The 14,068-nt window shown below is 35.8% G+C and overlaps 1 protein-coding gene across 1 annotated transcript in view; it reads left to right on the top strand.

Annotated features, from left to right (window-relative positions):
* The window catches only part of Slc38a9 (solute carrier family 38 member 9), a 93,733-nt gene extending 86,116 nt beyond the window's left edge, over positions 1-7,617 (top strand). Inside the window, exon 15 of the mRNA XM_026385938.2 lies at positions 228-7,617. Coding sequence (XP_026241723.1) covers positions 228-393 — 166 coding nt within the window. The 3' untranslated portion in view covers positions 394-7,617. The remainder of the gene's footprint in view (positions 1-227) is intronic.
* Positions 7,618-14,068: the final 6,451 nt, after the last annotated feature.

The following is a 14,068-nucleotide window of genomic DNA, read 5'->3' as shown; positions in this document are numbered from 1 at the left end:
ATAAAAACCCTTTGTCAAGCAGATGTTATAAAGATGAGCAGGAAATAATTGTTTTTATTAACAAGTAAAATAAGTTTAAGCCCAATGTCAGCAATAAAAGAATCAAAGTAATTTTGTCACAATATAAGACTGAGGAAGATTTAAAGTTTACTGTATTTGCCTTAATTATAAAACAGAAAAAGCAAAATGTAAGGTGAATATTAATCCCCAAAGCTTTTATTTTGCAGATATTCAGGAGCAGCTTGCGGTCTGGCCTTTGTATTCATATATCCATCTCTCATCTATATAATTTCCCTCCACCAAGAAGAGCGTCTGACATGGCCTAAATTAATTTTTCATATTTTCATCATCATTTTGGGTCTGGCTAACCTGATTGTGCAGTTTTTTATGTGAAAACTGTTTTCTTAAGATCTTTCATGGTATTTTGAGCCTTGACAATAGTTCTACATAAACTCACTTGTAAATGCTGTTGCTGCTGTAATTCTAAATGTTTTTTCTAAAATAATTTGAAAGCAAAGGTCTATTACTAAGTATTTTTTTTATTAGAGTGGAAAAGGATCAATAAGAATGAATAGTCTCTTTACCTTTATCATAGTCACTTACCTCTTCATTCTCATTTGTCTTTTTTAAGTAGATATATAGGAAAAAAATCATAGGGTGTCCTGCTTAGAAATATAAGATAGGTGGACTTATTTTAGCTATAATAAGGATTCTCAGGGTTTCACAGCATTTGCTAGCATATTACTAGATCCTGTTTCTGCTTTATGTTTCCATGTACTCAATTTCATTTTCATTTTCTAGAGTATGTCTATAGGCTTAAACTTCTACCATTTGGGACTGTAAACCAAATACCTCATTTTTTTAAAAAATGCTTCCGTGGCATCAGTGTTAATAGAATGAATTCTTAACTGAATCTTTGATCTCTGTTTGAAGGGCAAAAATTTAAAACAGTGTTAGTATGGGCCTCATAATCAGAAAATTATGCAAAATGAATTAGGAGAGTTTGTTGCTGCCTGACTCCTCCTTTATTTCTAATCCAGTTTCAGTTTTGTAGGCTGAAATTATAGTTGCCCAAACCAGGTTTTGCATTGGAACAAGAATGATTGTCCCCATAGACTCAGGGGACCCTTCTGCTTTTTGGATCCCTGAATTGCAGAGGCTGTCATGACAGGCCCAATGGGGAAAGCATGGGCAGAGAGAGGCATATGAGGCCCTGCAGGGGAGAAAAGGGAATGGAGAAGAGGCCTGGGGAGGTAAGGCTCTGCCCAGCATATCTTGACTCCTCTGGGAGTGAAAGTGGTTTCTCTACCACAGAGAAGGATTCATTCTGTTTAAAGCATGACTTCCAAAAGGAGATCCCCCATCTGCTTGCTTCTGCAATTGGCCAGGCAGAGTTCAATCCCCATAAGAAAAACTTACATCAAAAAAAAAAAAAAAAGATTAAGAAATCTGGGTTCTTAGAATTAAGAATCTTTTTTCTCTGATTTTAGGCTAAAGTTCATAAATGTGTTGATAAAGATTTCACATTCCAGGATAATGCATAGATTTGTATTATTTCCTTCCGTGCAAAATATGGGTAAAATCATATTGTATGCCTAGTAAGGAGCTCCAGATTTAAAACCAGCCTTAATTTCTTTCAGCAAAGTTTTCCATTCTATTCATTGACCCATATGTCTATATTAATGATAATTTATAATTCCTGAAGCTTTTTTAAAAGTCTCATTATGAAAATTCTCAAACACACACAAAAATAGAATAATATGGTACACACCTACACATCCATACCCAGAGTTTAGTAATTGCAAGGCTTAGCTGCTTTTGCTTCACCTGTCCTTTTTGTTCTTTTCTACTGAAATATTTTTATAGTCAATCTCAGACATTATGTCATTTCATTTCTACATACCTTAACTTATTCAGCTAATAGCCTTTTAAACTTAGTTACATTTATTATGGAGATAGTCTCAAAGTTTTTGGTAGAAGAAACTGCTGGTAAAAAACTAGGTCAATTGGAAAATTCTGTATTAGATGTCTCAATTCCTGTGTTAACCTCTCCAAGTATAAGGAATGAAGAAATGACTCTGTGCTTGAGAGCCTCTGGATCTATACGACTTATTCAGTTAAGAGATATAAGATGCAACAACACTAGAGAGATCTTCTAGGCTCAATCCCTATTTATTCCTAATTACTTCCCTTCTCTTTATGAACTTTAGAGATAAAGTTTTCATTGCCTCTTTTCGAAAATGTACTTGAATGCTTTAACACATGCAAAAATGATTTGATGTGTTTTGCCCACTTAATGGACAAAGGAAATATGACAATGAATGTGTTATTTTGTCAGCTGTTAGAATTTCTAAAATCCTGTTAGATATATGCTTAATGGCATAAGAGATTATCTCCTTTGGCCTGTTATTGGCATGGTTAAACTCTTTGTATTTGAATGTGTGTGTCCTGCCTCACACATTAGCATAACAAGATATGAACTCATTAGGATCACATGACAATTAATTTGAGATTTTCCTCTACTGTCTATCTCTTTGAATTTTCTAATTAAGTTTTTTTTTTTTTTTTACTTTTTGCTCTGATGAGGTTAACTTTAGCTGCTTTGAAGGTAGCTTTTTTAATATACAACTGAAGGACACTATAAAATTTAAAATGGTTTCTTTAGAGAGGTCTTCCTTAGAAATTCTGTGGAAGAATATGTGGCATATGCCAATACTAAATTAGAAAAGACAAAGAAAATGTAACTAAGTTTGATACCTGTGGAGGATCATCTGAAATCAATTTCATGAGCAAATCCAAAAACTCATGGGAGTACAAAATAAATTTATCCAAAAAAGGAGACTATATTATATGGAAATGCTTTATATACATTAAGTATATTTTGTAAATACTATGTAAAGTCTAGTAGTACACTTTTTTGTTTCTCTTTGGAGTTCACTGGTAGAATTTTTTGTGTTTTGATATACTCATTTCCATAAATATTGAATAAACTACAATGTTCTGTGCTTTGGAGGAGACAGAGGTGTATAAGACATCATTCATGTTCTAAAGGAACTTTCAATCTAGTAAAGGACCTGTGTTCACAACAATGAATGTTGCAAGACAGTTCATACTGAGCACCTTTGGTGGGCATCTTAGGGTGGGCTGGTAAAGCAAGCTGAATTATGAAGCAACAGGGCCCATTGTCAGGCTCCTCCTAATAACTGCCAAAAATTTAATTTTTTTTAATATTTATTTTTTAGGTGTAGATAGACACAACATAATGCCTTTATTTTTATGTGGTGCTGAGGATCGAACCCGGGTCCCGCCCGTGCTAGGCGAGTGCTCTACCGCTGAGCCACAATCCCAGCCCAAAAATTTTAAATATTTGATGTTTGCCAGCAAATGGAATCATATGTTAAGTATATTTGCTTTCACTTGGGTAAATTTCCTCTAAGTCAAGTTTTACAAGATGTGTTTAACTGCTTCTTAATGCTGTTACTCTTTTCGTTCTTAGCACAGTCTGTTATTCACTTCTGTGAGTCATGCACAGCAAAGCCAATTGATTTATAGGGGAAATAATTAGAAACATATTGGGTGGTACAAACAAAAACATTCTATATAGTTTTCTGTCAGGCTGGGCATGTAACTCAGTGGTAGAGCAGTTATGTACCACATGTGAGGCCCTGGGTTCGATTCCCAACACACACACACTTTTCTCCAGAAATTTCACATGTTTAAATGTCAATATTCATAATCTCAAATGTTTGAGCCATAGATAACAGCAGGAAATATTGATGCTATATATTTTCTTTACAAATCACTGACCTGTTGCTTTTTAGAATCTGGTAGTTGTTTTGTTTTTGGTTTCATTTTGTGCTTTGGGGAATGGATCAAACCCAGGGCCTTGTACATGCTAGCCAACAGTCTACCACTGAGCCATGTCCCCAGACTTTGTTTTTTTTCTCAGATTCATCCCAATTGGAATGTCCAAAACCAAATTCAAATCTAGTTGACACTTAAACAGTAGAATGTGACATTAGTTTGTAATCCAAAATAAAATTAATCCTCTTAATGCACACAAACTGACCTGACTGGCCCCAGTTTTATACTTAACTGCCATTTCACTTCAGATTATGTAAACACATATTGCAAAACAGCGCTGATGGGAACCTCCTAACCTAAATAGTATTCTCTGAAATGTAATTCGTTTTTTCATAGGAAAGTAGAAATTAAATCAGTTTATTTGAAAGAAAAATATTTCTGGGATTTTGTTTACTTAATTTTTGCTGGGAAATGCTATTGTCTCCTTGCTTTGGCCCCAGGACAGGAAAACCTTAGGTTCCATCTTTTGCAGGGTCAGACTTCTCAATGACTATGACACTGCAGATATGCTTGGTCCTGTTTCTAGCAAAATGTTGGTGTCATCATTTTCCAGAGTCCCTTAAGTCAAAAAAGGCCTCTAAATTTCTGACTTCCCTAAGTAAAATTACTTTTTTTCCCCCAACATAATTTTTATTGATTTCCAAGTTCTTCTGAAAAGGTAAAATAAGGCTATGTCTTTTTAAAAGATTGGAAACTTTTCCATTCTCTTTATTGACCTCAGACCATATAGTACAGGTCTGGGGCAGGGATGAAAAGGCATTCACTCTCCAGATTTTTCTTCCTTTGGTTCTCTGTCAATACCAAGTAATCTAGGCACTCAGTTTACACTTGTTTAATTAACTATACAGGATTCTTCTTTAGTAGAAAATGATAAGTTAATTGCTATCATCTAGGATTTTATTCTATACATCTTCCCCTCCAAAAATATTGGGTCAGTCACATTCAAAGTTAGTCACTCAGTTAATATTTGAATACTAACTGCATGCCAGATCTTGTACTAAACACTGAGCTTACAGTGATGAACAAGCCAGACGTGACCCTCACAGTTTGTCATCCTTTGCAACTGGGTCCACTGTCTTCCTTAGGTATCACTTCCCACCTCCCTGTCTGTTGAGTGCCATGATTGAGCCACAACATACACATTTTAAAAAGATGTATATAGGATAGTGATGCTCACTTGGTAAACTGAGCCATGTTTACCAGCATAGTATTTTTTCAAATACAAGGTTAATTATAATCACATTAAAATTAGGTGGACAAAAACTGGAAGGTGCCACAGATGAAGAGGTGACTTTTGAGGTGATGGATTCTAGGTGAATCATTTTTGTTCTTGCTTTGACATTTGCCTAGCAAATTTTTCTAAAAAGATTTCTAGGATAAATCATGGCACAGAAATCTTGTGGAAGTATATCAGCACTCAACCATGAGGTAGAAAACCTTCAAATGGATTACAGACAGCTTTGATTACAGGGGCAGATTCAGGTTTTATGGGGCCCAAAGTTTATATAATTTGGAGTTCCCTCTTTAAAGAAAAACATAAAATTAGGAGCCCCAAATTAGGAAGGAGCCCATAGACGTGAGGAACTCTAGCTTTAGCTTTTTTAGCATTAAAATAAATCACACACAAACCATTCTAGGGAGAAGGGAAATGTTGAAAGCTGAAGAAGGAGTAATCCGGAAATGTTTCAGACTCCCTATTCAATGTGTCAAACTTCACATTTCTCTGCCACCTTTAAGAACTGTGTCTTTGCCGAGTACATTGGTGCATGCCTGTAATCCCAGTGACTCTGGAGGCTGAGATAGGAGGATCGAAAGTTCAAAGCCAGCCTCAGTAACTTAGTGAGACCCTAAGCAACTTAGTGAGACCCTGTCATAAAATTAAAAAAAAAAAAAAAAAAACTGGCTAGAGATGTGGCTCAGAGTTAAGTGCCCCTGGGTTCGATCCCTGGTACCAGGGACTTTTTTTTTTTTTCCAGATTGGAGAGTTTTTATCTGGCAATGGGTTTTGCAAGCTATTAATATTTTGTTGTTGCTGTTGTTGTTGTTTTAATTAATCTCTACAGAGATAACAAAGAATTCAAAGAATGCTGTTTAATTTTCAAATAGTAGTCTTTGTCTACCTTAGGGATGAGGAATGTTTTAAGGGCCATTGATAAAGAAAACAAGTTACCTAGAGCAGAATTAAAGTAAGGCAACATTTATTTATTTATATTCCACCTTGTTCCTGAAAGAAAATATTTTTATTCTCTTAAAGAAAATCAACTTTAAAGGACTAACTTGAAGACTTTTTAGAAAGCATTAGAAATTTATGATATTCCTTGAAGAGAGAAAACGAAAATTTGATTCAAATAAATAATTACTCCTCAGTGCCATATCATTTATAATCCTGTACTGTAGATAAAAGCCAATATTTAATGCACAAAACTTTCACTAATTATCTTAGATTTGGAAGTGCAAAGATAAAATCAGAATAAGTACCAGATTTCTCTTTATTTAATTGAAACTATAGCCCTTCCCTGTAAAATCTTTTAATGCCCCTGTAGAAAAACAGGCAAGGGCCTTTGTAACAGAAAACTGCAAATGAACATGAGGAGAAAAATGTTTAGCAACAAATGACTTCTAGACAGATTTATTGGCAACACACAATCGCAGAAACGTTATGCCAACTGAAAGAAGCCAACTGCAAAATAACTACACTTTGTATGTTTCCATTGATATGAAATCTCTATAAAGGGCAAATTATAGGAAAAAAAAAAAAGTAGAACAGTGGTTTTCTAGAACGTGAAGTGGGAGCAGAGGTTATCCATGGGTATAGGGGAACTTTCTGGGGTGGTAGAAATGTTCTAGAAGTGGATTGTGGTATTGGTTGCCACTGTACATTTACTGAAATCATTGAATTGCACACTGACATTGCTTGAATTTTATGATATGTAAGTGATCCCTCAAAGCTGTTTTAAAAAACTCAACCTCCGAGGGGGAGCTGGGGTAGTGGCTCAGTGGTAGAGCGCTTTCCTGGCACGTATGAGGTGCAACATATAAATATATAAAAGATCCATTGACGACTAAAAAAAAAAAAAATCTAAAAAAACCAATTTAACCTCATTAGTAGAAAAGGAAAAATAATGCAAATAACAATAATACAACAAAGATGTGGAAAGCATATGCTTGTACACAAATAATAGATGTAAAAGTGGTGCAGACTTTCTGAAAGTAATTTGGGAAATTTATACTAAAACCTCAAAATGGGGCTCAGTGGTTGAGTGCTTGCCTTCCATGTGTAAAGCACTGGGTTCAATCCTCAGCACCACATAAATGAATGAATAAATAAATAAGATTTTTTAAATATATTTTTTTTAAAAACCCTCATATCATTTGACTCACTTCCAAAGGAAAATTCCAATGAAAAAATTGGACAAATGTGGTCAGTCACTCAGAGATGTTAATCTCCTTATTATATGTAATGGAAAAATTAGAAATAGTTGTCCAGTGTTAGGAGATAAATTATGAAATCTCCTTAACAATACAATGTAGCTATTTAAAATGATGATGCTGATATATATATGTAATAAATGTCACAATGATGTTTATAAGGGGGGGGGTTACAGTTACTTGTGTAGAATTATAAAAATATTTGTTTGTACACATGCATAGAAAAAGGTCTGGAAGTTTAACAATTATGAACATTGATTACCTCTGGATGCACCTTTTTATTGTTTTTTGTTTATATTTTATAAAGTTTTTAAGTAAAATGTATCATATTCTATGGGAAAAAAGCAATAAAAATTTTTTATTTAAAAATATCTTTCATTGACTTCTCATCACTTAAAACTGTAAGGGACCATTTTTGATATTAAGAACAGTCCAGAATGGAAAGTTCTGGGCTGGTGGGTGGCTCAATGGTAAAGCACTTGCCTGACATATGTGAGGCACTGGGTTTGATCCTCAGCACCACATAAAAATAAATAAATAAAACTAAAGGTATTATGTTCATTAAAAAAGAACAAAAAAATTTTATTAGTGCATTATAATTGTACATAATAGTGGGATTTGTTGTAACATTTGTACATACCCATAACAATATAATTTGGTCAATTTCATGGAATAAAAATTCTTCATACACCACAGTAGTAGTACTTTTAGTGTTTATTGATTGATAAAAATAATGACTGAAAGCTATTACAATTTCTATACCACTGATATACCACACTGGTTTGATATACCACATTGGTTTGATATATTATCATAGTATTTGCAGACATTTAAACATGTTTCTAGCTGGGCACAGTAGCACACACCTGTAATCCCAGCAGGTCAGGAGGCTAAGACAGGAGTTCAAAGCCAAGTTCAAAGCCAGCTTCAGCAAAAGCGAGGTGCTAAGCAACTCAGCAAGACCCTGTCTCCTCTAATTAAAATACATAATAGGGCTGGGAATGTGACTCAGTGGTCGAGTGCCCCTGAGTTCAAACCCAGTACAAAAAAAAAAAAAAAAATGATTCTATCAAATGTAAGCAAATAGAAAGTAAGAAGATATTCTACTTCCTGGTTCCTGCCTCAGACTGAGCCCAGAGTAGAATTACTTGAGCTATTTATTCACTATAATAGCCAGGGAACAGAACCAATAGAAGAAATTTATATATAGATATAGGGACATGGGGAGATTTATTTTAAGGAATCTACTAATTGTCATGAGGCTGGCAAGTTCAAAATCTGCAGGATAGGCTGGTAAGAGAGATAAGTAGGGCTGGGGTTGTAGCTCAGTGGTTGCCTCTAATGCATGAGGCACTGGGTTTGATCCTCAACACATAAAAATAAGTAAATAAAGAGATTATGTCCATCTACAAAAGTTGTCTGCAGGCAGAATTCTGTCTCCTCTGGGACACCTCTGTCTTTTTCCAAAGGACTTCAACTGACTGGATGAGTCTTACCCCACTGTGGAGGGTAATCTGTTTTACTCAAAAATCTACTGATTTAAATGCTAATCTTATTTCAAAACAGACCCTTTATAGAAATGTGATTAGCCAAATATCTGGGTACCATGGCACAGCTAAGGTGACAAAACATACCAACAGGTTGGAAGTTATTCCCCTTCTTCCTGCCAGTTATCCAGAAATGATGCCGGGCTTGCCATATTAGGGAGATAGCATGTCACATGATGGCAGGACCAGCAGACATCTCTGAAGCAAAAATGGGCAGAGCCCAACCAGGACAACTTGCATTGGCTAACCAGCCCTGGGCCCCCAGATGAGGTGCTTTATTAGAACCTCTGGTCAGGACATTGCTCAAGCACAATAGAAAATGGAAAAGTAGTTCTCATCCCTGTCCATTGGGGCCCAACACTAACAGGCCTAAGATTGGCCCCAAAAGACAGTAACAGATCAGGTTGAGGTAACAACTTCCCCATGGAACACTCAGAGCCTCTCCCCTCTCCCTTATACCCCAGGAGCCCACCACTTCCCACTTAGTAATTTCTCTAAACACAGCAGTACAGGTATCACCCACTTTCTTAGAGAAAAAAAAATTCAAAAATGCACAAAAGCATTTTTAAAAAACCCATAATTTCACCATCTGTTTAATATTTTAGTGTTCAGAAGGAAAAATGAATTGAAACATGATTTCCTTAACATTATAAGCAATTTCCTAACATTAATATTTTTAAATGATTAACCACATGCTCCTTTATAATTTATTTAATCAGCCCTCTATTATTGGACAGTTTTTCCAGTGTTGCTATTTTATTATGATTTTTGTTATTGTTAATCTTTGCATACATATTTTTTACTATATCCAGTCACATGAAATAAATTCTAGGAAGTAGAATTGATGGGTCAACAGCTATAAGTATTATAGCCTTTATTTTGATATGGCCAAATTATCTCCTTGAAAATTACACTAATTTATACTCACACCATCAGCACAAGAATAAATACCTATTTCTGGGCTGGAGTTGTGGTTCAATGTTGGAGCACTTGCCTAGCATGTATGAGGCTCTGGGTTCGATCCTCAGCACCACATAAAAATAAACAAAATGAAGGTATTGTGTCCATCTACAACTAGAAAATATTTTTAAAAATATTTCCCCAAATTCTATATATAAAACATATCTGCTCTTTTGATAGGCTTAAAGTGATGTCTTCTTGTTTCAGTTTGCACTTCTTTGATTATAAGTGAGATTGTTCTGTTTTTATTTTTCACATTTACTGGTCATTTTGAGGTTTCCTTTATTGATTGTACAGAAGCCAAGGCTAAATCATCTCAGACAGCCCTGATACTCTGAATCCTGATTGTAAATCTTGCTGAAGGTATATTTTCTTGTTTTCCTAAATCTTTTAAAAATAGTTCTCTTGGTTCCTTTGTTTCTGATGACTTTTCACCTAACAGCCAGAGCATGAATAATGTTCCATGGTTAATCACATTTAGCCTGCTGCAGAAACTGTTTTAGTTTATCAAGTTAACTCAAGGGAATTCTCTGAGAACAAAGTTAAGATTTGGAGAGGTTCCAGGGCTCTCCACCCTGGCCAGCTTCATTTAGGCTCAGTACCTTGAACACAGCCCCAACTGGCAAGAGCTCCTGATGACTGCTCACTCATCTCTCCTACTCTAAATATTTTGGTTATTATTCTATCCCTAGCACCTACATTTTATCAGACTCAAAAAATATTTATTGATGGAATGAATAAAATTCCTAAGAATAAAGAGTTTGTTGTCAAAATCAAACTGCAAACAAAATAGGAGAAATTACAAATAGATGTTATTCTCAACTCATTATGTGTAAAAGCTATCATCTTAAGTTTCAAAGCCATGGAGGAAGTCACATGGAAAAAAAGATTTTTTTTTTTTCCTTTTTCTTTACTCCAGTTCTGGGATCAAACCCAGGACCTTGTGTGTGCTAGGCAAGCTCTGTACCACTGAGCCATATCCCATCCCTGTAGATTTGATTATATAGAATATTAAACTCTATAGATCAAAAATATCAAAAGAGAAGTATCACACTGGGAAAACATTTGTGTGTGTGTATATATATTTATTCAAATGTATACACACACACACATCCCTCAAATAAATACATTCATCCACACATATGTATGATGCATCAATATGGAAATAAGGGAACTAAGATATTCCAGTACAAAAATGAGAAAAGAACATAAAACAGACAATTTTCAAATGAGAAAGTACAAATGACTAAGAGCTATACAATAACAAAGAAAAACCATTTTCTAACAACTGTTATTAACAAAAAGACAGTAATTATAGTACTGCTGAGTAGGGCACAGGGAATGGGGCATACCCTCCTAGATCTTCAAAGTCAACTTTTTAAAACTCAAGACATTCAGGGTTTTTTTTCCCTGCATTTTAGCCATTTAGACCTTACCATAGGAGCAACACATATCAAAAGACTTCAATGACTCTAAAACATTGGGAGAAGTCTAGAAGCGCAAGGAATTGAAACTGGTAGATTAATATTAAAGTACTATTCCATTAGACATAGGTAGAAATCAAATGTGATTTATTCATTGGTAGTATTTTCTACAGATAGCTCATCAACACTTTATTTCAGTCACCTATGCCTTAGATCAAAGAATTATTGGTGAAGTTACTTGGGTTACTGATACTGCTTTTTATTGGGTATTGGTTTCCCAGAGGTACAGAGAGTGCAATGGAATGATGAGCCACACATAAGCCACATAATACAAATAAAAATTTTTCTTTTATAAAATCTTATCTTTCAAAAGAAACGTTCATTATCTCTCAGCAGATTTTGTTTTCTTCTTGTGGGTTTTGTTTTGCTTTGAGACAGGGCCTTGCTATTTTGCTTAGGCTGGCCTCAAACTCCAAGGCTCAAACAATCCTTTTGCCTCAGCCTCCAGAATGGCTGGGACTACAGGGACACCACCACACCTAGCTCTGAGCCCATAGAAATTTCATCTTAGGGGCTGGGGTTGTGGACCAGCAGTAGAGCACTTGCCTAGCATGTGTGAGGCACTGGGTTCGATTCTCAGCACCACATAAGAATAAATAAAAAATAAAGGTACATCAACTAAGGAAAAAAAAAAAAGAAATTTCACCTTAGCACAGGCCTCAAGACAAAATTAGAAATGTCCATTTCAGAATTCTTTTTTCTTGCTCTTCACAAACCACAGTGTGAATTCCTAAAGAGCAGGTTGCCCTGTCACAAAAGCTCCATTCGGCTTCAGAGTCTGTTGTTATTTTCCCTGCATGGAGGACAGATTTTTGTTGTTGTTGTTGAATCAGGATCATATTTGCATCTGGTAGGATAATGGGCCATATTCTCTTCTGTCCACACATGGCTACAGTGTGGACAGAATCACCCAAGAATCACCCAAGACAGATAGAAGCTGGCTCAGCCAGTACGAAACTCAGCCTGATTTTAAGAAGTAAATGGTCAAGTTAATAGTTATTGAAGAGCAAAGCAGCTAGTGGATTTGAATCCTTTGAAATTTCCTAAAATTTTCCTTTGAAATTTCCAGCCCAGGGTATGAAGTAATTCTAGATTGTAATGAGCTTCAGAGTCCTCCCTGACTGTAAATAAAAACACAACAATTGTATATCAAATCCAGGACTTTGTGTGGCAGTAGGTAATTGATTACTAAACTCCAAGTCCTGATTCTCCCTCCGTTGTTGATGTTTAGATTCTCCACTGCCTTCAGAATTTTTCTAATATTCACCTTTCTTCAAAGTGGCCCCAAAAGATGAGTCAAAAATTCCATAACTCTCTCCGCATGGGGAAGCGGGAGACCCAGAAAACTGAAGCGAATTTCCTACTCTCACAACAGGGAACTCTGAGTTATCAAGTGGTTATGGAAATTTAGTCAAAATGGAAAAGACACTTCCTCATCCTTAGGTTCTCTCTTGTGTTTGTTTAAAAATAAAAGCCTTTCCATTTCATGGATTCATGGGAGACTGGGATTTTGACACATGAAACTTGGAATTCCTCTAACTGGTCAGAATACTCCGGTCACTTCTCTGGAAGCTCCCTTCTCCCCCTAATGAGCGCATGGCTATTTTCTAACTGAGCCAATAATTATTGGTAATATTGCCAATAGGCTTTTTTTTAAACAGAATTGAACCCAGAGATATTTTACCACTGAGCCACATCCCCAGCTCTTTTTATTTTTATTTTTTTATTTTGAGACAGGGTCTCATTAAGTTGCTTAGGGCCTCACTAAATTGCTGAGGCTGGCCTTGAAATTGTGATCCTCTTGCCTCAGCCTCCGGAGTTATTGGGATTTCAGGTATGCATCATCATGTCTAGCCCATTAATACAATCTTATAGGCAGGGTCTAGGGACTGGTCAGTTAATTCCTGACTCTGGAGAATACTATCCTGGAAACCTATGTATTCAGGTATGTCTTGCATGGATTTTATTTATTTATTTATTTATTATTGTGGTGCTGGGAAGTGAACCCAGGGCCTTGTGCATGTGAGGCAAGCACTCTACCTACTGAGCCATATCCCCAGCCTTGCATGGATTTTTTTTTTTTTTACCCTGCTATGGTTTGAATGTGACTTGTCCCCACCAAGACTCATGTTGAAATTTAAAAGGTGATTAGTTTGTTAAAAGGGATTAATGCCTTTCTCATAGGAATGACTTCTCTCCCCGAGACTGGATCAGTTACCTTGAGAGCAGATCATTCTAAAATGAGACCACTCCTTGTGTTTTACATCTTTTGAGGACTTTCCAACCTCCAGAACCATGAGCAAAAAAAAAAAAAAAAATTCTTTATAAGTGATCCAGTGTCAGGTGTTCTGACAGCAAGAGAAAATGGACTAACATATACCCTTAGGGATTGGTACCTTGACAGTTATGGATTATGAATTAATAATCAACCTATTATTTTTTCCATGAGTCTCAGAATTCTCCGAACAGTGGGGCTGGGATTGTGGCTCAGAGGTAGAGCACTCACCTAGCACGGGCGAGGTCCTAGGTTTGATCCTCAGCTCCACATGAAAATAAAGATATTGTGTCCAACTACAACTAAAAAATAAATATTTAAAAAATAAAGAATTCTCTGAACAGTATTCTGGAAATTCTTTGGTCACACAAGTGAAATCAGTTTACTATCTCTGGTCTGGGTCATTTAGTAAATGGTTCATGGTAACTCCGAGGGATTTCTGTCTTGAGTGTATGTATTTCATCACCAACATATAAATCCATGATCTTGCCCATGGACTCGAGACAAAG

The sequence above is a fragment of the Urocitellus parryii genome, chromosome 1 (assembly GCF_045843805.1).
Source record: "Urocitellus parryii isolate mUroPar1 chromosome 1, mUroPar1.hap1, whole genome shotgun sequence".
Taxonomy (NCBI): Eukaryota; Metazoa; Chordata; class Mammalia; order Rodentia; family Sciuridae; genus Urocitellus; species Urocitellus parryii.
Note: the sequence above shows the minus strand (reverse complement) of the source record. Positions and strands in the feature narration are given on the sequence as shown.